The sequence below is a fragment of the Musa acuminata genome, chromosome BXJ1-4 (genome assembly GCF_036884655.1).
Source record: "Musa acuminata AAA Group cultivar baxijiao chromosome BXJ1-4, Cavendish_Baxijiao_AAA, whole genome shotgun sequence".
Taxonomy (NCBI): domain Eukaryota; kingdom Viridiplantae; phylum Streptophyta; class Magnoliopsida; order Zingiberales; family Musaceae; genus Musa; species Musa acuminata.
The window spans coordinates 4,632,157-4,654,726 of record NC_088330.1 but is presented as its reverse complement, the minus strand read 5'-3'; the positions used below and the strand labels follow the sequence as shown (position 1 = coordinate 4,654,726).

Here is a 22,570-nt window from a genome sequence, read left to right as displayed (position 1 = left end):
ATCGTAATGATATATTAATAAAGATAAATAAAAAATTTAATATGATGTCACTAATAATATTTAATTTTTTTTAATAATATTTACTGTGGTTTTAATACTAAACACTGTTGAAAATATTATAAATGAATCGAATAAAAATATTATAATAATTTAAAACTGATAAAAAGATAAACAAAAAATTTAAATAATATATTTTAAATTATATATATATATATATATATTAAATTATATATATATATATATATATATATATATATATATATATATATATATATATATATTCTTATTTCTTCTTCTTGCACTTGCGATGCCTGCCTGAGCCGTCGGTTCGGCCTCCTCTGTCTCTCTCTCTCGCCCCCCGCGATGATACGCGCCGGCGGTGCCTCTTACCGCAACCACCGACCGCCGCCGCCGCCTCCTTCCCCTCCGTCTCGTCCTCCACCTCTACCGCCGAATCCCTCGTCGTTGTCCACCCTCTCGCCGCTGGCTCCCCCTTTCTCTCTTGACCACGTTTTTCCCTCCCCACCGTCGTCCTCACACCACCATCCTCTCCCGCCCCAGCCTTTTCCAGCTGCCGATCTGCCAGCTGCCGATCGGCCATCTGCCTCCCGATTGCCCTCCCGCACCGTCGCCACCCCGGCCGCTGGCTCTATCCGTTCCCAGCCGAGCACCGGCTCCGTCGGTGATCCCTATTACTCCCACTATTATTCTAACTCGCAGCTGCTGGCGTTTGATGATTCATTCAGGCATTCTTCGGCCTACTCGAGAGATGGGGCTGGCCCGTGGAACAGGCCGGCGGATGAGGAGGTAGGGCTTGGAATGGATTCCGATGCGTACAAGATTCCAACTTTCCAGGAAGGTAATTTCTTTCTTTCTCTCCCTTGAATACGGATCTTTCTTTAATTTATTTTCTATAGAGTGTGATTTAGTGTTTTTTTATGGAATTTGCCATTATTCGACTTGGATCGTTTAGAGCTATTTAATTGTGCGTTTGGGTGATTTAATTGTGTTCTTAAGTCAGTACCTTTTTCTTGATGAAGTTGATTTGTATTCTGATCTTGGTTAAAGTTGTAAACTTCGATGCTGTCGTGAAATTAAGAAGTTACAGGAAGTAGGGTGATGCTGGACCGTCTTAATCAATTTCTGAGAATCATAAGTTTCTGTACTACAACATCTATATTTTTTACTTTAAATTCATAGATTGCCCAAGGGGGAAGAAAAAGAAAATCAATAAAAAATGGAAGAAATCAATTTTTGATTTGATTGAATATTTCATCTCTAAAAAGAAATTTTATTGTTTTACAAAGATGAGTAACAGTATTATAAAAAGGTGGATTATTTATCGAAACAAGTCTCACAATTTATATTTGAGAGAAGAAAAAAATAAATGATTGATTTATATTCATTCATACCTCTGTGTTTTTCATATTTTTTTTCTTGTACTTGAGTTCTGTTAGAAGAGGGAAAGAGATTGTAATTGATGACAATAATTGAAAGAATTTAGTTCTTTTTCCATGTTATATCTGAGTGGAGTGATGCCCGGTGGTATGAATCTATACTCCATGGGTGAGATGCACAGAGCTCTGAGACTTTCAGCCCTGGAAGTCACTATATTTGGTGATTGTAAGACCTGGCATGCTTTACGGATTAGAATGTTGGTTGCATGAAAGGCTAGTGTTGCAAAGATGTGCCGATTGAGATGGATAACTAGTATTACAAGGGAAACAATAAAAAAACTTATTGTTGTCATGGTAACTTACGGTCAGATCTGGTTGTCGATAACATGATAAATATCATTGAAAATAATCAGGCATAGTAGAAGTGTATCATTACTTGCACCAACTGAAGACAAATCATGAGTCAAATTAGGTTAGAGTTCTTAGGTGGAGAAAGATCGAATAAGATGGAACCATAGTGAAAAAAGGACAAGTGGCACTTGAACCACTTGGGGATGTGGCCGTAACAAAATGAATGAAATGAGTGGATACTGTAGTATGCTTCCTAGATAATGGGCACTTAAGAACATTTTATAGCTATCTTCTATCATACTAACTGAAGATTCTAAACTGAGTTAGTTTTTTTATGTTTGATAAGAGGAATATAATATAGTAATAAAATTCTAGCATTAACTTAATGGTCGAATGATTTCTGTATACAGTACTGTGGTCATGCTGAACAGAATCTAAAACTCTATTCCGTAAGTGTTTTACTGGCTTAGGCTTTTTTAAGTGAGTCAAGCAGTTGATCTGGTTGCATATCCTGGATTTATGTAGATCGTCTAAAATTGTGCTGGTTCATCTCAGCCTTCTTAACTGGTGCTTTTAACATTTAACTTTCTGTTTTGAATCCAGTTTTAGAGAAGCCTTAAAGGTTGTTATTTGAGACTTACCTTTCAGTTACTACTCTGTAATCAAAGGCAACAAATACCCATGTGTATCCACATGTGGTTGTCCATGCCTTCAAATAAAAGGCAAGTGCGACAAGTACACCAATAATGAAACTATTTTCTTATTTAAAATTAAAAATTACTTTAAACTGTTAAAAATTTTGTTTTAAGCTTTTAAAATTCTATGTTTTTAGGTAAACTTGAAGGCTTACACTTTTACCAAATTGTAAATAATTTCTAAGCAGTCTAAAAAGTATCATTATTTTTTTTTTTGCACTTTACTATTGTAAATTCTGGAAAAAAAAGTTATTTATGTTTTAATATTGTAAATGCTGTAACCATTCTTGTGTTAAGTGCCAACTACTTACAGGATATTAATGATGCTATGGTCATGACTATTACCATATTGTTCCATCAATAATATATTATTTATTGGTAAAGTTGTTATAGTAGCAGTTTCATGCATATGGGTGGTTTAGAATTACAATCTTGATTTGCAATCAAGTTACATCAAGGATCTGGAGTCACCTCTCATGGATTTAAGGTGATCATTTTGTCATATGACATTAAATTTTTATTCAATATATCTTGTTAGGATTTTTCTAGACATGTTTTCTTTATGTACAATTTGTAACTCATATCTAAAGTATGTTTTCATTTATCATCCACTCATTCCTAGTCAAAACTTATATATATTTACTGAATATCTCTCTCACATACCAGGCCTTTACTGGTCTAGCGAGGGACCAGTATGGGCCTCAGATCAGAATTTGAAACCTTAAGAGAAACAATATAAAACTTTAAGAACATTTATATAATAATTTTCCTTTCTAGCTATTAAATGTATCATAGCTCTTAGATATTGTCATCTTTAAACTCTAAACCTACTATGGTATTACTATTAATCTTTATTATTATTATTATTATTATTATTATTAATATATATATATATATATATATATATATATAAGTGTGTGTGTGTGTGTGTGTAACATTTTATGTGCCATAGCTTGAGATTTTGTACTCATTAAGGTTTTTTTCTCTTTAAAGTGGACAGTCTGGACTATTCACGTTATTATGTAAACAAATATATTGTACTTGAAGATGTTTACTTGTTTTATAATGTCTATCTCATAACGTTCTTTAAAGTTGAAAGATGACGCATAGCACTAATGTATTATTTTCTTGGATTAACATTGTGCCATCTTGCAGGTGATGGCCATAACTATTATGACAATGATTCTTATGGTGTCTGGCATGGAAATTCACTGACTGGAGAAGTACATTTTGGGTCTCAAAGTTGCGAATGGCTACAGGATAAGCACCGAGAGAGCTATGAGCAAGATATGGCATCCTGTTATACTGTTTGTAGTGCTCCATTCTCAACCCCAAGTGCTTTACTTGAAGAAATTCACGGCTCTGGGACAACAGACTCGACCTCTGGGATGGATTTACATGATACTTCTGTTCCAAACTCCACTTATGATAGATATATGGCACAACTTGACTCATGTTCTGTGAATCCACTGGTTTTCTACCCAGCTGCAACATATTCAACTCCAAGCCAAGTATATGCACCATCAAACTTAAGAGCTAGTTCAAACTTCAATTGTACTTCATCATGTGCGATGGTCCATCATGAAATACCGTATAAGACCAATGATCCAGTAATTAAACCTTCTAAGCTAAAGGAGCCTAACCTCGATCAAAACCTTGGGAGCAAAGCGGCTTGTGATGAGAAGAGTGGACAAGATTACAACATAATGAAGAGTATTGTCTCACCTGTGGATTCTGGAAAAGAATTTCCTTCCAGCAGTAATACAGCTAGTGAAAGTCCTTTTAATCCTGCGGTGTTGAATCCTGGGTTGAGATTAGAAAATTTGGTGACTGCTGATGCTTCTCCATCTATGTGCAATTCTGTGGATCCAGATAAATCCATGAAAAATTCTTTAGAAGCACCTGATCAGCATAACCTTGCCGTTGACTCGCCATGTTGGAAAGGAGCTCCAGCCTTTTGGCAGTCACCATTTACTGTTGAAGAAATGCTTGTTCAGAAAGCCCTTGACGAGTCAAAAAACTTTGATGATCTATGTCAAGATCGAAAGCACCTTTTTGAGGGTGTTGGAAACTTGAAAGATTCTTCAGAACAAGTTGGAAGTTTGATTTTTAATGAAATGAAACAAAGTTCAATTTCTGACAAGCCACAGTGCTCATCAGTTTTATCATCAACTATACATGAGAAGCCTGAAAATTCAAACAAAAAGTTGTCTGACTATAGAAAAGGTGACAATGGAACCAGGGTTCTGATCGATGATTCCCCTGAAGAACAAATGAATAAAACAAGTGAAGTCGAGAGAAGGGATTCTGAAGTACAAGATGTTGGTGCTGCAAGAGTTGTTGGAACAGAAGGTATTGCAGTAAATAAATTATCACCAGAAAAGTGTATTGATGATCACAACAAAGGTCTTGTTTCTCAATTCGATGGTTTCTTGTTCTGCTGATTTGATTTTTTAACAAAAGTTTTGTCCATAGAACTTTTTTGCTTTTTGTGGCATATTTGGATTATGCGTTCGTTTCTTTTTCCCTTCAGGCTCATGTTCATCGCCACTGGAAAATGTAAAGGAGCTTGTTAAGACAATACATAGTTCTTCAATAAAACTATTATCTACCAACTTCACGGGTGATGATCAACTGGAACCACATGACTACAGGCTTCTTCACTCTGTGATTAACAATATTGCACTTGTCCTCAAGGACAAGAAGGTACATTGACTTTTTCACAGTCCGATTAAGTACAGCGAGTAGAAACAGATGCAAATTGCATCTGATGCAATCTCTTCATTGTTTAGCTGGGAGTATAAGAATTCAGCAATAGCCATGGAAATAGATTAAAGCATCTAACAGGTTGTCCAAAGGGATTTCGAAAGATGGTTGAAAGAAAAATCTCTATTTGATTGGGCTTCTTACTATACCCTATAAATTCCATTGGTCCCAAAAATGAGATGCATTTTATTCACTTAGAGATCATGTGCTTATTGTATATTTGTAAAAGGTAGTAAAGGTAGTTTGTAGCTTCAGTATAGCAATTGCAAATGTACTTGAAAGTAGAGGCCATATGTAGGAGAAAGCATATGAGAGCCCAAAAGGACCTTCTTTTTGCTTTTATTATTTGTTTGTAAGGTTAGTTCCATTTAATCATATTCTTTTCTGATTCCTTGGGGCCTTTATTATTAAATTTGTTAGCATATAATTGCCCTGGATTCAATTGCAGCAGAAACAATAGACCTACTTGCTGGCATAAGATATCCTGCAAGTAACTTACCTCGGTATCTTTTTACAAGGATGATCATCTTGGGTTTTGAAGTATGTTCCATACCTTTTACTTCATCTTTCAAATGTCTTTCCAGTTTCTGTCGTTCTGCTCAGGTCATCATGTGGATGTTTGTGATGGTCTTGATTGTTGGTCGTAGTGACGGCTGACAAAGGATGGTTGGTAGTGGCTATGGATTAGGAGGCAGGATGAGGTCAACTAATTATATGCTCTGTTGGTATTTATAAGGCATTTGGATTGTGGTAATGATTAAGTTGCAGCTTAGACTTTGATGATTTTCTTCCACTATAACTGAAAATTTTATGAAGTAGGCTAGTTGTTGAATGACATGGGCAATAGGTTTGAGACACAGAAGTGGATGAATTAATCTTTCATCTCTCAGCACTTTTTATAAAAAATGTGTTCACTTAAATTTTTGGTTAAATTTCTGTACATATGCATGATGGAATGCTTTATATCCGATATTTCTTGACCCATATTGATTGAAGAATCAGTAAGATTATATTAAATATCTCTTTCATCCTTCTGTTAGTCTGCCTGTTCATTCTGACATTTTGTAATTTTTGGTCATTTAGCCTGCATCTAATTTCATGTTTTTTTGTCCATATTACCACATTCCATCCATGTGCTATAGGTATCCTTGTTTTTGCACCAAGATGTTTTTGTTTCCTTTTATGACGAATAACTTGTTAAGTTGATGATAGGTGGTCTTTTGCAGGGTTCTGTTGGTTGTACTCCTCGTTGTTCGGGTATAGAGGCTGCTTGGACTTGCAATAGATGTTTAGATGCTGATGATGTAAATCAGAGCAACATGGATCACACCTGCAACATGCAGGGAAAGATACATTCTGTTGGGTGCAATAATGTTAATAGTGAGTTTGACAATTTTGTTGAGGGCTGCAATGCAAATCTCGGGAAAGTCTATGGCATGACTCAGGTAAAATTTAGATGCATTTGAGATAGTCTTCTAATGATTATATTTAATCATTAGCTTTTACATTTTTCTGCATTTCACAAATGTGTAGGCCATTGAGAATGCTTTATCAAAAATTCCCTCTGAAAGAGAAGGGGATGCACGGACACTGTTGTATAAGAATCTCTGGATAGAAGCAGAAGTTGCAACGTGTAGATTGAAGTATGAACTTCAACTTACTCAAATGAAGATTGAATCAGAAAACTGTAAGCACCAGCCACAAATTGGTGAAGCTTTTGGTCTTTTCTGTAACTTTTCTGATCATCCACCACCGTCTCTCTTTTCCATTCATAATGATGTTTATCATTTTTGTATTTTTAGTGAAGCCCGTTCAGTCAGGCATGTCATCAAGCCTGCCTTCTGCACATGATCTTCAGGTGAATGATTCACCTTTGAAGGCCAAAGGAAGTTTGTCGGGTGTCATTTCTCCCACTTTGGACGGTGAAGAAATAGGAAGTTGCCAGCTTCCTCATGAAGCATCATCGACCCATGAATTGAACAAGTCAGAGGATATCGAATCATCTGTGATGGTTCGATTCAAAGTTCTCAAGGATAGGATTATCAGCTCTAATTACAGAAGCATGGAGGAACAAGGGACGCTTGTTGACTCTGATACCGGAACATGCTCAGATGCAAAAGAAAATGCGCCTGGTTCTCCAGATGTTACAGATAGTTCTGGCACGAAAGACCGAATAAATCTTGCAGATTTGGGATTCGTGGAGGGTGTTGTGCAGCCGTATGACACACACAAACCTAGGCCTTGGTTTTCACTTTCGGAGACCAGACTTGACGTGCAGCCTCCTCCTGCTGCGACAAGCGACAGAGAAATAAGGCCAGGTTTAGATACTTCAAAATATGAAAATACCCAGGAGGTGTTCTCCAGCCCTTTAAATGGATCACTGATTCAGTCATACATGACATACAAGCAGGGGAGCTGGTCTCTTACCGGTGGACATATAAACCCTTCATTCGAGTGGGAGCATGTCCCGAGGGAGGAATCCACACAGTAGCAGTGCCTTAATCATGAAAAATAATCTTACTTTTGTTGAAGTGGATGTCTTGTGAATAGCAATAGAACATTTGTGGCTTATGTTTTGGAACATGTGATACTGCATATTGATAATATGAACAAATTTGTGCAATCAAATCATCATTTTATGTGTCGTTTGGAAGATCATTACGTTTAGAATTTGAGACCTGTTACTGGGTGATGTCAAATAATGTAGATCGAATGGTTGCTTTTGTTAAATCAGAAGGCTATATTCCAGACCATAATTATCTCAAGTATTCTTTCCCGGCATTGAGAAAGGTTGTTTGCATGTGGATGTTTGCTGCCAACCTCATGGATTACTGGCTAGATTTATGAACTTGGGAGTCTTTTGAGTTGGCTATCCTTCAATATAGTTTCCAGTCCAAATTAAGGATGGTTGGTTTCTTGCAGTCTGGTACGAGTTGATCTTGTTGATTAATCAATCAAAGAGTAGGAGATCAATGGCTCATATGATGTAAATAATCTCATGTAGAACAAGAAAGAGAGATTTGAAATATGAGAAAGTGAACTTCTTTTTTTCTTTTATTGAAAATAATTATAAGCTAACGGCTAAATGATAAGAATGCGTAATTAATCATCCCAATCTCCAATAACCCAATTAATGGTCTCGAATTACTAAAACAAGTTATTAAATATTATTTTTAGAATTTATTAGCTTCCACATGGAAATATGTCTTAAAATTTACTAAATGCTCTGCTTCGACTTCTCGAGAATGTGCACATCCAAACGACAAATACCAGACAAACAACAGCCGTCAAATCGAACAAAGGAAGCAACGCGTGAGAGATAGAGTCAAATGCTCAAGACAATGGAGCGGGCGATTAAGCCTGTGGATGGTGACATGACTCCCACCTCGGCACCACAGTCGCAGTCTTTTTGCCCACCTACAAGATAAGATGGAAGATGGCGATAGTGTGCATAGAAGAAAAAGAGGCATCAGTTGTTTGCTTTAATGACTAACAGATCACGAAGTGCTCCTCCCTTTGCTCACGCGCAGGACAAAGAGCGGCGGCACCGAACAAAAAGAGGGAGTCGGAGGTGCGAAGTGCTTTTGTTTGGTTGGCTGCCTCACCTCTCGTCTTTTGCGCAGTCGCCCGCTCTCGAGTGGGGCGGTTTCTGCGAGTGCTGCGCATGTGAGTGAGGAGGGAGGCGTAGTGGTGGGTGGAGCCTCCTCGTGCTCTCCTTGTCGGAGCCATGGTAATTAAATCATAGCGGGGCGGGACACGGGCGTGCTTGCGGACGGGGGAGACGCTACTCACGGGCTGAGGTCGCTCTCGGTGTCAGAAATCCTCACCGTCGATCGTGTGATGCTTTCCGTCGTTTTCTCCCATGGGAGTCGAGTAGGTTGATCATAACCTGTTCGATGAAATGCGGAAGAGGCAGCACCACTGGCTATTTAGTAGTATTATTAGTAATCCCAAAAGATTAGTCGTTAGAAAATACCTCAAAAAAAAAAAAGGCTTGTGGAGAGGGAAAAAAGCAAAAAAGAAAATCCAGTATTTTCTTTTGGCAACACGACATGGAAACTGCAGCAATCTGTTCATGAGAGCACGAGTGTTTGGTGCAGATGTTGTTATGAGTGGAAACACAGAAAGAAATTTAGCCAAAGAAAGTAGTTGATGAGAGCAGTGTGTTGTTGTGATGGGTTTAGTGGTGGATACCACCAAATGAGACGTCGCCTATAAATGTGCTCCATTTGGCCGCTTACTTCCATTGCCAACCCAGTCGCTTCCTTCTGCGCGCGGTTGCTGGGGAAGACGACTTCCGCGCCCGTCTCCTTCATCTTTCCTCTGTCCTCCTCCGGCAAATGGAGTTGCAGAGGCGCAGAAGCATCTCGCTTCCGCAGGTACCGCCGTTGTCATCACCACTGCCACCCCTCCCTGTCTTTCTTTCTTTCTTTCTGTGGCAGGATCGCCGTCCTCTTTCACCGCTCCATTCGGCAATTAGCCATGTTCTTGTTCTTTTGCCTGGCTTAGATCGAAGCCACTGTAATGTCTCAGAAGAACTTCCCATTCTTCGTGTGAAGGATGATGCGAAGAAGCGGAGCAACTTTGGTGCATTGCGTTCTCGTTCATCTCCTTCCAGAGTTCCTCCTCAAAAATCCCTTTTCCCCCCTAAAAAGAACCAATTTTCCCTGTACACAGAGAAAAACTGGAAATTTATCTCATGACGTTTGATCTTTCATCTTCTTGAGTTCGATACAGGATGAAATCTACGCGAAAAGGATTTCCTTTAAAGATCCTTCTTTCTTTTTTCGGAAGGATCCGTTTTTCGCATTTATATCCTTCGAGAAACCAGAAATTTCACACGTTGAATCTAATTTTTCTTCTTCTCTCGCAACCAGATTCTGGCGACATGGCTGCTTCTAATGGCGGCGTACACCGGACCGGCAGAGTGCATCAGAAGGACGAGCCGCTTCCACGGGGAGGACGAGGGCGACGGCAGCGGGGCGGTGGAGGCGTTCAAGTACTCCGCCACCGCCTGCCGGGCCCACACGGCGTCCCTGGAGGACTTCGGCGGGGTTGGCGACGGCGCCACCTCCAACACGGAGGCGTTCTCCGCTGCGGTGACGCACCTCAGCCAGTTCGCCTCCGACGGCGGCGGGATGCTCTTCGTCCCCGCCGGGCGGTGGCTCACCGGGCCCTTCAACCTCACCAGCTCCTTCACCCTCTTCCTCCACCGTGACGCCGTCATCCTCGCCACACAGGTAACTCATCGCCTGCGTTCCCCTCCCCGCCCCACCATCCTCTCTGTTCATTCCTTCGAATGAGTAACACAGTTTGGAGGACTTATATTCAAAATCTAATAATTTAAGAACATATAAATAAATAAATAAATAAATAACATAACACCTTTTGCTTCTTCTTTTTTTCTTTTATTCATCTATTCTTTCTCTTTTAATTCTCAGTTTCATTCAATCAATATCACATTTATCCTTCCAGATTTTAATATATATATATCCTTCCAAAAAGATAGATTATGCATACATAACCCCTGCAAATCTACTACTGGAACAGGACATGAACGCATGGCCAATCATAGATCCCCTTCCCTCTTATGGCAGAGGGAGGGATGCCGCTGGAGGAAGATACAGCAGTCTCATTGGAGGATCAAACCTCACCGATGTTATCATCACAGGTCTGCTGCAACTTTGCTTCTTCTAATCTCCAAGAAACTACACAGATTATGATTCTTCTCTCCCAAATTGCAGGGGACAATGGAACCATCGATGGGCAGGGCGCCTTCTGGTGGTCCAAGTTCCATGGCCACAAGCTCAAGTACACGCGAGGCTACCTCATCGAGCTGATGCACTCCGACCAGATCTTTATATCCAACCTCACACTCCTGAATTCTCCTTCGTGGAACATCCATCCGGTCTACAGCAGGTCTGTTCTGTTCATCTCCTCAGCTAAATTCCCTAAACATTTCTATGGTTTGCGACTGAAAGCAGTCGATCGATGCAGTAACATCGTTGTTTCCGGGATCACGATCCTTGCGCCGGTTCATTCTCCCAACACTGATGGGATCAACCCGGGTAGGCACTCGTGCTGCTCCTACCACTTGTTTGCAGAAATGTCAGGCTCTCATGTGCTTCTTGATGTCGCAGATTCCTGCTCCAATGTGCGGATAGAGGACTGCTACATCGTCTCAGGCGACGACTGCGTCGCGATAAAGAGCGGGTGGGACGAGTACGGCATCGCCTACGGCATGCCGAGCCAGCACATAGCCATTAGACGGCTGACGTGCATCTCGCCGACCAGCGCGGTGATCGCGCTGGGTAGCGAGATGTCTGGGGGGATCCAGGACGTGAGGGCGGAGGACATCACCGCCATCAACTCGGAATCCGGCGTCCGGATTAAGACGGCGGTCGGAAGGGGCGCTTACGTGAAGGATGTGTACGTGCGACGGATGTACCTGAGCACGATGAAGTGGGTGTTCTGGATGACGGGCAACTACAAGTCCCACCCCGACGACAAGTTCGACCCCAACGCGATCCCCGTGGTGGACGGGATCAGCTACAGCGAGGTGACGGCGTACAACGTGACCATGGCGGCGAGGCTGGAGGGGATCCCCAACGCGCCCTTCACCGGCATCTGCATCTCCAACGTCACCGTGGAGTTGAGGAAGGCGAGGAAGCTACCGTGGTACTGCGCCGACGTCGAAGGGGTCTCGAGTGGGGTGTCGCCTGCGGCATGTGCGTCGCTGGCGGATCAGGGTGACGGAGCTCAGCCGTGTCCGTTCCCCACCGACGCCTCGCCCATGGACGACGTCCAACTCCAGGAGTGCACGTACGTGAAAGCCATCAGTGCTTGACGTGTATGCTGCGGCTTCCTCATGCTTGATGTTGCCATGAAGGTCTTACAACAGTCAACTATTCCTTCTCCGCCGCAATGTCAACAAAATGGAATTATTGAAGATATAAAATACAATAGTTATTAATATAAAAATAAAATTTATAACGCAATGAAATAGTGTTAAAAAAGTGATGAATATAATATAATGATTTCATAATGGGATCTGTATCTGAAAGATCTCAAGACAAATATATTTCTGTGATCAGACTCAACTCAACCTGAAGATGGAAACAAATCCAAATGGGTATCATCCAAACCATTCTCAGACTAATAACTGAAGCAAATTCTAAGTCTGATTAGATAGAAACTAAAATCTGACAATCTTTCTGGTCATCTAAGTATCAAATGTGAAGAAATTTATATAAGTTTTTGAAAATTTTGTCTAGAAACTTATAGTAATTGGCTATCAAAATTCTTAGTTTAACTTGTTCTATAAGTTGTGAGCAAAATTGACAAGTTTTAAGTATGTAAGGGTCACAAAATATTTTTGTTTCAATTAATCTACTTTTTAGATAGATGTATTAGTATATTTTTTAAATTATATGACACAACATATTCACAAAAAAAAATTTAATTAGAGCATCAATAATTACATGATCTAATTTATATAAGGTATCATCAAATATTGAAGGTTCGTTATCATTTGTAAAATAACACTGATCCAATCTCATTATAAGATATTAATGATTCAAATAAGTGGTTTGTGAGAGAAATGAGTGTAAAGTTACAATATGTCAAAAACTAGATTGTATTTAAAGATGAGAACTTGATACGAGGAGATGTAACAAATCTCAAAAGTCAAAAACTACAAACATATACAAGACAGATGACGAAGAGAAAAATGAGTACAAAAGCCTTAAGTTTATCTTCTATTATTATTAAAAAAAAATTATGAATATGAATAAGCAAAAAAATAATATATATATTTTTATGAATATGAACAAGAGGAAAAGAAAGATGATATATATGAGAATAACGATGTTAATTATGATAAATTTAATGTAAAACCTTATTGTTTTAAGTCTTTTGACATCTTTATTATTAGAAGATGAATAATGTGACTTGATACCTTAGATCTTTTTAATTTAATATCATATTTTTATTTTATATAATCATATTTATCAATTATAATATATATTTTATTATATTTAATATTTCAAAACATCTTGAATATTTTGGGATCTCGACGCTTTTTAACGCCTAGTACTTTTCAAATACCTGGTATGAAGGGCAAGGACAGTACATGATTTATTTGGACACCCAATTCAATCTCGTGAACAAAGATTTAACTACCATCGAATCTTCATGTAATTTGGAAGAGGAGATCATTATGCCTGTGATATGATTGTAGATTATGATATCAAAAGATAACTAGATAATGTGGTATGGGATAAATGAGCAGTATGAGTCTATGCAAATATAGATAACCCAATGAACTGCCAAAATAGTTTGTATTGGGTGCATGGAAGGACCATAACAGACAGTAGATGTGGCCTTGAATTCTAGTCAGTATTTCTATTGCTGTTAATGCAGATGAGTAATATATAAACAGAGCATATATGAAATGGGATGAAGCAAAAATGTGAAGAAGACAAAAAAAAGAAAAATAAGAAGAATTGGATTAACTAAAAACTATACAGAAGCTGCGGTTTATAATTAATTGAATTCAGGCAATAAGTTCTAGAAACAAAAATATCATACTATTGTCATAAGCTGAAGCATGTCTTCAAATTCATTATCCATTCAAGCATTTCAAGCTACAATAATGTGAAAAAAATATAGGTGAGATAAATTAGATGGATGAAAATAGAAAGGTGGCTAACTGTTTTCCTTCTTTTCTCAAATAATATGCACTGCTCCCTATATCATAGCATGAAGGTGGGGATTGATTGAGATCCTGCCAATCAATAGTATTAAAAAGTCTGTTTTGTTAGTGTCAATTTTTGGGTTTGATCATAAACAATTATGTCCATTGGACATGAAGAACCCAAGACCAACTTTTCATAGCCTATCACAAGTTTATCACAAGCCATTCACCAACCATAATGTCATGCTTTGGAGTCTTGACCACAAATTTTAGTTCAGTAGCATGGTGTAATCTGGCATGTGTAATACAAACTGATTGGTCTCCAGTTTTAGTTTACCATAAAGTGAGATCTTTTGACAAAGTCTATCTGTATCAAATAATGCAGACACATATGTATGTTTTAGAGAAGAGTAAATGATCAATTGAACAATCATGTCATATTGGCTCTTCAGACAAAAGTTATCAATTCAATGTATAAATTAAGCAAACATAAATGATAGGAAACATAATAAGACGTAAAGACAGACAAGCCATATATATAGTTTCCTACTGATATTTCAACATAATAATCACATTGTCAAAAAAGACTCAAGGTGATTAGATTGCCCTAATAATGACTTCTACGAAGCAGTTGATAAAGGAACATGACACCTGCAATAACATCCTATACAAAGAGCACAAACTTCTCAAATAGTAAATTACAGATTCGGCATTTAAAGCACTGTTTTAGATCCTGAGGATCTGAGTTTTACCTTATTTCCTCAAGCCTCGTCTTGACTTCACGTCACAGATTTGTGAATGAATCTAATGAGTTGCCCAATGATTAGCTTTCACTGGCTTTAGGTGGCTTCAATTCAAAGAGTAATCATAATTACAAATGCCAACAGCAAGCATCAAACAGAAAAACCTAGTATACTGGATCTGGGTTGAACTTCAGTGATTCTCTCCAGATAAGTTCTTTAATATCTTCTTCAGTATATGATGGACGTTCAAAATCAAAGTTGAATGGAGTTGGGCAAACGGGCTCATCATTAATGTCGTGGAGAGACGCTAAGTATGGATGGTGCAGAGCTTGGTCAACTGCCACAGAGACACATTGGTATATTTTAAATATAACACAAATGACTAAAGCTTTATAATAACCATTAGAAGCTGCTTATACCTGTAATTCTCTTGCTTGGATCAAATACAAGCATTTTTTCCAGTAAATCAATTGCTCCATTTGACATGGTGGGAAACCTAGCACAAAAATTTTGCTTTGGGTATTGAGGAAGTGATCTCACATATCTACGGGCATTGTCACTTCTGAGAAATCCAAGGCTTGAGTCATCAGGTGAGCCTATTAGCTTCCCATGATGAAAATTCAATGAGATGTCAGATTATTAGCCATAAGAAATAATATCTCACCTAGATTCAATTACACCACCAGCATAATATGGAATTTCACTGTAGTTGGATAAATGAGTATGCTATGTTGTTTGGATATCAGAATCTCTACATGAGAAATTGCAATTCAGATTCTAGTCACACCAGTTCTTTGGTGGACCAGCATGTACAAATCAGTGCAGTATGGTGCCGACTAGTAATGACCAATACAAGTCAAAATAACAACCATCACAAACACATGTTGCTTCTGTACAGATTTAACCATGGATATGGTTGCAAAAGATAGATTTCAGATATACCAAACAAATGTCTGTGTCCAACAGAACAGATAGGTATATGTGCCTGACGATTCCAATTTGGCAGTTATTAATCGCTTTAAAACTTACTCCAACAGTTTAAATATCTCATTCTACACCTATGACATATGCGAGAGCCTCAAGAAATACATAGTAAATGAAAGGTGGCCCAGTTTTGATTAATGTGATCAGACAGCCTATCAATAAATTGTAGAACACAATTTTTTGCCAGGTTTAGATGATTTCATAAAGAAAATTCAACATATGGTATTGCAACTTACCTAGGTTTTTTTATGGTACACAAACCTACAAACAACAAAGAGGTGAAGTAGAATGAGATATCTATTAAATACAGAACTGTCAAAAAAAGTAAACCCAGCAGAAGGAAGCAAGCAACTAAGTAGTTATTGGGAAAGACAAAGTAGATATTTAGCAACCACTTAATCATCATAAGTAATAATGTCACTTATACAACATTTGCGGTATCACTAACAAGATAAAGAACTAGGATCAATATGTTTGAGTTGATTGATAATCAGCATAAAACAGGAACAGAAAATTTGTCTGCAAGTAATTAAAGTAGAAGAAAGATTATTTAACTGTGAAATACATCTAAAATTGTACCTCGGTTATCAGCCTTAACTGATGGACATAATCCTTTCCAGGAAATAAAGGTTCTCTGGTCACAATCTCACCAAGTATGCAACCCACTGACCAGATGTCAATAGCAGCAGTGTACTCTGAACAGTTAAGGAGCAGTTCAGGTGCCCGGTACCAACGAGTGACAACATATTCAGTCATGAAATCTGTCTCAGATGTTGTTCTTGCCAATCCAAAATCTCCAATCTTAAGGTCACAATTTGCATTCAAGAGCAAATTACTAGGCTTAAGATCACGGTGCAGGACGCTTGCTGAGTGCACATATTTCAACCCTCGAAGTAATTGATAAAGAAAAAACTGCCAACAATAGTCAGTGTCATGAAAGCCAGAATTGCAAGTTGAAATGACAAGCTGTCAGGGAGCAAAACATGTATGGAAACTAAGGTGAGTGATAAAAATCTGAAAAAGTTACTAACCTCAGCAAAGACTAAACATAAAAATAGTAAATTAAAAGATATATTTGCCATTTATATTTAATAATAGCAATCGATATTGGAAAATCTTGAGCAGAGAAACTCTAACTGTGCAACAGGGTTTGCTAAGGATTTCAAGTCACCAAGAAAGAATCCTTGACCATTTTAATAATATTGAGATTACATCATTACACTTAGAAAGCAATCTCCTAATATGCAGTAAAAAGTTCTTAAGAATGCAGCACAAGAAGAAGATCAAAAGTTTCTCCAATCTTATCAAAGTACAAGGATCACGAACTTCTAAATTAACAGAATATCAAACGAAACTTACATGCATAACTAAGGGGAAAAATAAGTAAGAGAAGTAACATTAGAACAGTTAGAGAAGGAAAACAAATGCAAATAACATTAGAATGATTAAAGAAGGGAAAAGGAATGCAGATATAGTCCAGATTTTATCATGAATATTCTTCTCAGTAAAGTACTTATAAGATCATGTGTGAAACAACATTTGCCTTGTCAGAAAAATATTACAAAAATGATGTGCACATATAGCTAGAATATATTTTGTTGGACTATTTATGGCATAGAACATAAATAAAATCTCATAATGTTTGACATCCAGTATCAATTGTGTGCAAATCTGATGGTAAAATCTATAACAGATACCAATTTGCAGCTAAATCAAGCACAAAGTATGTATTATTTCTGATTTATTGACAATTCCTCCAGTAATTCTGGATCATTCAAGAGAACCAATGAGGCTTACATCTTACTAAATATTCATAATTCTTAGAGCTTTATGATAAAAAAAAAAGCAGATCATACAAGCAGGTTTTGTCACGACCCGAGACTGATGGGCTAACTGGCCTATCAACTTCGTGTGGTTTAGGTTTGGTCTAAACCACTGACCAAAATGCTTAAACTAAAGTTAATAGTAGTACACTCATTAAACTCTTATAAGACAATCTTAATCTTACCCACTTTCAATGTGGGACTAATCAGGGGTGTTACAGGTTACTTTCACAAAGAGATTGCTAGCACCAAACCTGGCAATGGTCATCGGTCAATGTTTGCTTGGAGCGAATTATCTGATGAAGATCAGTATCCATTAGCTCATAAACAATGTAGACATCATTGAAATTTTCCCTGTTTGGAGGGCGAACGATGTCCTTAATTGCAATAACCTGCAGCCAAAATAGTTATCTCAATGCATAAATACTACAAAGGCAAGGCTGTAAAGCAACAATTCAAAAACTGAAACATATTAATATGTTCATGAAAGATAGAGTGCCCTTTAGAAAATAAAACTCTCTTTAAATATGGCTTAACTGCAACCTTATCAAGCTAAGCACATGGAAGACTGATCAAACTCAAATTTCACAATGTAAGATTAATCTACCAAAGCAGTAAACAATAACATAAAATAAGTACAAATTGTTGAAATAGTGAAGTAAGTATGGGTTGATCTTTCTCGAAATAATTCCATTTGAGTTAACTGCTAGATTAATAAAAAAAATTCCATAGTCTTTTCAATTTAATTTGATTTAGTTATCTTAGCCCAGGACTAGAAAAGTGCCCATGTGATAACCATCTTATTCTCTTGAACACTACAAAGTGTGTTTGGTTGTATCTATAAATACCAGAGAATAGCATGCCAACCACAACACTGTATGGTATACATGAGAATTAGTAGTACCACCCTCTTTCCTTTTTGTCACTATGTCTACACATTCCAGGTTATTGAATGCTCAAATCAAACAAAAGCACTAAGATGTCTAAAAGCCTAGGAACCAATTTAACAATGTAAAGATGAAACCAAACCTAACTGAATCATCAATCTGTTAGAAAAAAAAAAAAAAGAATATTGGAAACTAAGAAGGATGCATCTTTATAATCCTTAAGCCTTTCATTAAGTGCATGGTCCATGCCATAAGCATGCAATTGAACCTGCAAAGTCAAGTGAGCAAGATATAGATTTTATGTCTTGTTGTGCCTTCTTTGTGCCCAGGCAAAAATTCAACATAATTAAGAACAAAACTCAATCATCAAGAGCCACTATAAACAACCAGTTGAATAAAAGGGAACAAGCAAAAAGCATTAGCTAAGTGATACAAAAGGCATGCAATCACTCTAGAAGTAAAGGTTATTATACAAAAAAGCATACCCTCATAGTTTTAAGTTGTCAGATAATAGCCTCATCTAATACGGACTCAAGATTAGCTTATTTGAAGGCTTAAAAAAATGAATACTTGGAAGAAAACCAGCACGATTTATGTTACTCAGAATGAAACCTGTTGGAATGCCTACAAAAACATAGAAATTATTCCTGACTAAATGATCAAACTCAAAAAAACAAAAACAGCGCTAGGTTTAACCAAAATCACTTCTAGTCTTGCATCATGAAGCAGAGTGAAACTTCATTATGAATCTGAACATGTTTCAGTATTACTGGTTACTAGTAAATCTTAGATTTTTTGTATTAGTTTTCTCTGGATTAAAGAATTAAGTCCTTTCAATGCTGGACAATGACTATGAGCGACGGAGTCATCCAATGTCAAATTGTCAGAAAATCCATTCAACTACCAGAAACACTAGGAATGAGATTGCAAATTAATTGAATTATCTTATAACTAAAAAACATAGAGAGAATATAAATGATGACAAAGTCATGTCAGCTTCATGCTGGACTTACATTTTCATGATCCATGTGACGAAGAAGCTTTATTTCTCGTAAGGTTCTTTTGGCATCAATTCTGTTATCAAATGCATTGCCAATCTTCTTTATTGCAATCTCTTCATGAGTCTGAGAATTCACTGCAGCACTAAAGAAGGGGGGAAAATAATATTTTTTTAATCATGGTTGTACCAAAGATTGATTAGAATAATTAAACTATTAATATAGAACATGACTAATCTGCATTGATGATATAACTTGTTGTCTTGTCCAAGCTATGCTTAACTTGGACCATAGGTGCATGACTGTTGTTGTCAAAGATCATAACTTAGGTGAACTGTGAGCACAAATACTCCATGATCATTTTTAATGAGATCTTCATTAAGAGGCACAAGTTGCATCATATCAGCAAACCTTGTGTAGTTCCATTAAAAAAGCCTTAATTTTTTTCCATCCTTTTATTATTTATACATGTGAATCAGGACAAACAAACAAGGTGCCTCCTCACTTTTGACTGCAGATGTTGAGTTCGAGAGCCAAACAGCTGGGAGCAAAGGCAGCCACAGATACTGATATAGCCGTGGCCAACCACAAGAAATAAAGGAATTAGGCTCATGGAAGACTATTCCAATATTTTTAGTTTTAATTACCTATGACAAAATTTGAGCCTGTGTGATGCCCGTTATTGCATAGCACAGTTAATCATGCTCATTTTATCAATTAGCCTGCTCCAGTTTCTAGAAATGCAGCAATGAGTTTGCCTTCTGCATCACATTCATCGGCAAAACACAAAATCATACAGTATCAAGTTATTGAGGCAACATTAACTACGGAGATTAGCATGTCAACTTCCATAGAATAGAGAAGGCAGAGAACATGACAGAGATCGCATGTAATCACCACTGCTGTAAAGGTTTCCACATTCAAAAGCATGGCCCCTGTAGTTCAAGTGGTCCGATAATAGAGTGATCTAGTACGGACCTCTCAACCACAAGATCATTTAAAAGAAACTACCTCGTTGCCAGCCATCTCAAAGCCATCCCATTCTTCTCAATATTCTATCTTTCGAAGGGACTAAAATCTCAAGCTAACGTTACTATCATCAGCATAGTGTCTATCACTTTGCTGCGAGAAGTTTTGCCTCGGAGATTTACCTGGATCTGCCCCATTCACGATGCCAAGTCAACGAAACTCAGTGCTACCGCATCAAGAATCACTCAAAATTGAGCCCTAACCTTCTTCTTCCTTTGAATTATTTCAATTCAAACCACAAAGTGAACAGTGAACACGAAGGGAAGAAAGAACCCAATTGGAACCAGACAACATCTCCATCACAAGCCTATCAAAGGGAACTCAAAGCAGCTCGAAAACCATAAAGAAGGAGACTTCTCGACTCACCAGACGATGCCGTAGGCGCCGCGGCCGATGGGGCGGAGAGGGGGGACGTACTTGGCGGTGACCTCGAAGAGGTTGCCGTACACGTTGTACTGCACGTAGAGGCCACCGTGCGTCGGGACGCCCTTGATGTGCCCCTCCCCGGCGGCTGCCGACCCGCAATCCATGCCAAGGACCCTCCCTTAGGATCCTCCTCCTCGCGGTGCTCTTCTGCCTCCTCCGCCTCCTGTCCCTCCGACGACGAGCGAAGTTAAGGGAAATCCGGGAAGGGGAAAGTGGGATCTTTGGACGAAGGAGAGCGGAAGGGGGAGGAGGGAGGGCGGAGAGGGGAAGCCCGTTGTCAGAGGGGGTTGACGGAGTACTTTCTTCTATGCGTCGGTGGCTGCCAATCTCTTTTGGTTGCCTCTCGTCGCTATCGATTCCACCATCCTCTCGAGTGTGTGTGTGAGTGACTTTGACCGGACCTGCAGCCAAAGTTTTTGTTTTCTGTTTTCTAAAGTATGATAACAGTAATTACTACTACAACAATAATAATACTGATGATGATGTGCTGCTCATTAATATCACAAACACACACATATATATATATATATATATATATATATATATATATATATATATATACAACAACAATAATATCCTGCTCATTAATTACTACAACAATAATTATTATTATTATACTAATAACAATGTCTTATGATAACAATAAATTACTACAACAACAACAATAATTATACTGATGATGATGTCCTGCTCATTAATATATATTATATATATTAATAAGTAGGATTATTGTTGTTGTTGTAGTAATTACTGTTATCATATTTTGAAAAATAAAAAAATAAAACTATTAGTAATTACTCTGTGTGATTTTTGTACATCAACTGTTGGGGATTTTTTTTATTTTTTCTCAAAAGATATATTTATTTTATTATTTCTCGATAGTATTTTTTAATTTTATAAATATTCTTATCTCGAAAGGACAAGGAGAGAATGAAAGGGTAAGAATATTTTACAAGATAAAAAAAAATGAGATACTATAAAAATATAAATTAAAGATACTTTCTGAAAAAGAATAGAAAATAATTCCAGGAAATCATCCCTGACTCTTAACCTATATGATGATATATATTAATCATCTTTGATTATTAATTTGTGTGCTTTTCTCAAATATTTGTATCTAGATGAATACTACTTGTAGTTGTCTTAAATGCTACATTAGTTTAAGCTAAATTTAAGCAACTATGCCCTTAGGGTCTTCTATAAGGATTGTAAATGACATTATAATCAAGAAAGAAATTGATGGAATGAAATATGGACATAATTTATATTATATTTTTAGGGATATTGGGTGTACACATAAATATACATATATTTATAGTGACATGATAATTGCTTATACACAATAACATAATTTACATTACATTATAATTTTGTTCTTCTTGTTTCTTAAACAATGTCTTAGGCTTTCCTAAGACATTGTCTTTTAAATGAAAAAATAGATAGTTGATTCCTCATTATTATTTTTCTACAAGTAAAATGTCTTGGGTCCCAGCAAAAAAACACATAGGAAAATACAAACACTTTTGGAGGTGGTGTAGTTATTGAAGGTTGCTATTCATAGGGACCCTATTTTTTATTTCATATGAGAAGTAATGTCATCACTCACAAACATAAAGTGTAGGGTATATGCATGAGTTGGCATCACATGAATTTGTGAGTGACTATATTATTGGAGAAAAAAGAAAGGACAAAGATAAAAATGTATGCTAAAGATTAGCATGATGTTACTGAAGTTGGTTCTAATTAGCAACTTAATATTTTGGATTTAGATGATGT

General features: G+C 37.5%; 3 protein-coding genes across 5 annotated transcripts; 2 read left to right on the top strand and 1 right to left on the bottom strand.

The window, feature by feature from the left end:
- The first annotated feature begins 301 nt into the window (after positions 1 to 301).
- On the top strand, positions 302 to 7,853 carry LOC135642779 (uncharacterized). 2 transcript variants are annotated; one of them, XM_065159207.1, is made up of 6 exons: positions 302 to 859; positions 3,599 to 4,795; positions 4,977 to 5,149; positions 6,436 to 6,654; positions 6,743 to 6,896; positions 7,012 to 7,853. In XM_065159207.1, the coding sequence occupies exons 1-6, from the start codon at positions 364 to 366 to the stop codon at positions 7,698 to 7,700; spliced, it is 2,928 nt and encodes a 975-aa protein (XP_065015279.1). In that variant the 5' UTR covers positions 302 to 363; the 3' UTR covers positions 7,701 to 7,853. The 2 variants fall into 2 exon arrangements, with proteins under 2 accessions (XP_065015279.1, XP_065015273.1); XM_065159201.1 differs by having other exon boundaries at positions 3,599 to 4,849.
- A 1,508-nt stretch (positions 7,854 to 9,361) lies between these two features.
- On the top strand, positions 9,362 to 12,126 carry LOC135642783 (probable polygalacturonase). The gene is made up of 6 exons (XM_065159220.1): positions 9,362 to 9,588; positions 10,087 to 10,449; positions 10,760 to 10,880; positions 10,954 to 11,128; positions 11,207 to 11,277; positions 11,350 to 12,126. Exons 1-6 carry the CDS (start codon positions 9,550 to 9,552, stop codon positions 12,054 to 12,056), a joined length of 1,476 nt encoding a protein of 491 aa, XP_065015292.1. The 5' UTR covers positions 9,362 to 9,549; the 3' UTR covers positions 12,057 to 12,126.
- Positions 12,127 to 14,420: 2,294 nt separating this feature from the next.
- Positions 14,421 to 21,170, bottom strand: LOC135642790 (mitogen-activated protein kinase 2-like). Of its 2 annotated transcripts, none has more exons than XM_065159230.1 (6): positions 20,735 to 21,170; positions 19,355 to 19,484; positions 17,709 to 17,846; positions 16,211 to 16,597; positions 15,067 to 15,250; positions 14,421 to 14,984 (listed from the first exon to the last, which is right to left on the bottom strand). In XM_065159230.1, the coding sequence occupies exons 1-6, from the start codon at positions 20,896 to 20,898 to the stop codon at positions 14,812 to 14,814; spliced, it is 1,176 nt and encodes a 391-aa protein (XP_065015302.1). In that variant the 5' UTR covers positions 20,899 to 21,170; the 3' UTR covers positions 14,421 to 14,811. The 2 variants fall into 2 exon arrangements, with proteins under 2 accessions (XP_065015302.1, XP_065015308.1); XM_065159236.1 differs by having other exon boundaries at positions 16,211 to 16,543; positions 20,735 to 21,167.
- Between the last annotated feature and the right edge of the window lie 1,400 nt (positions 21,171 to 22,570).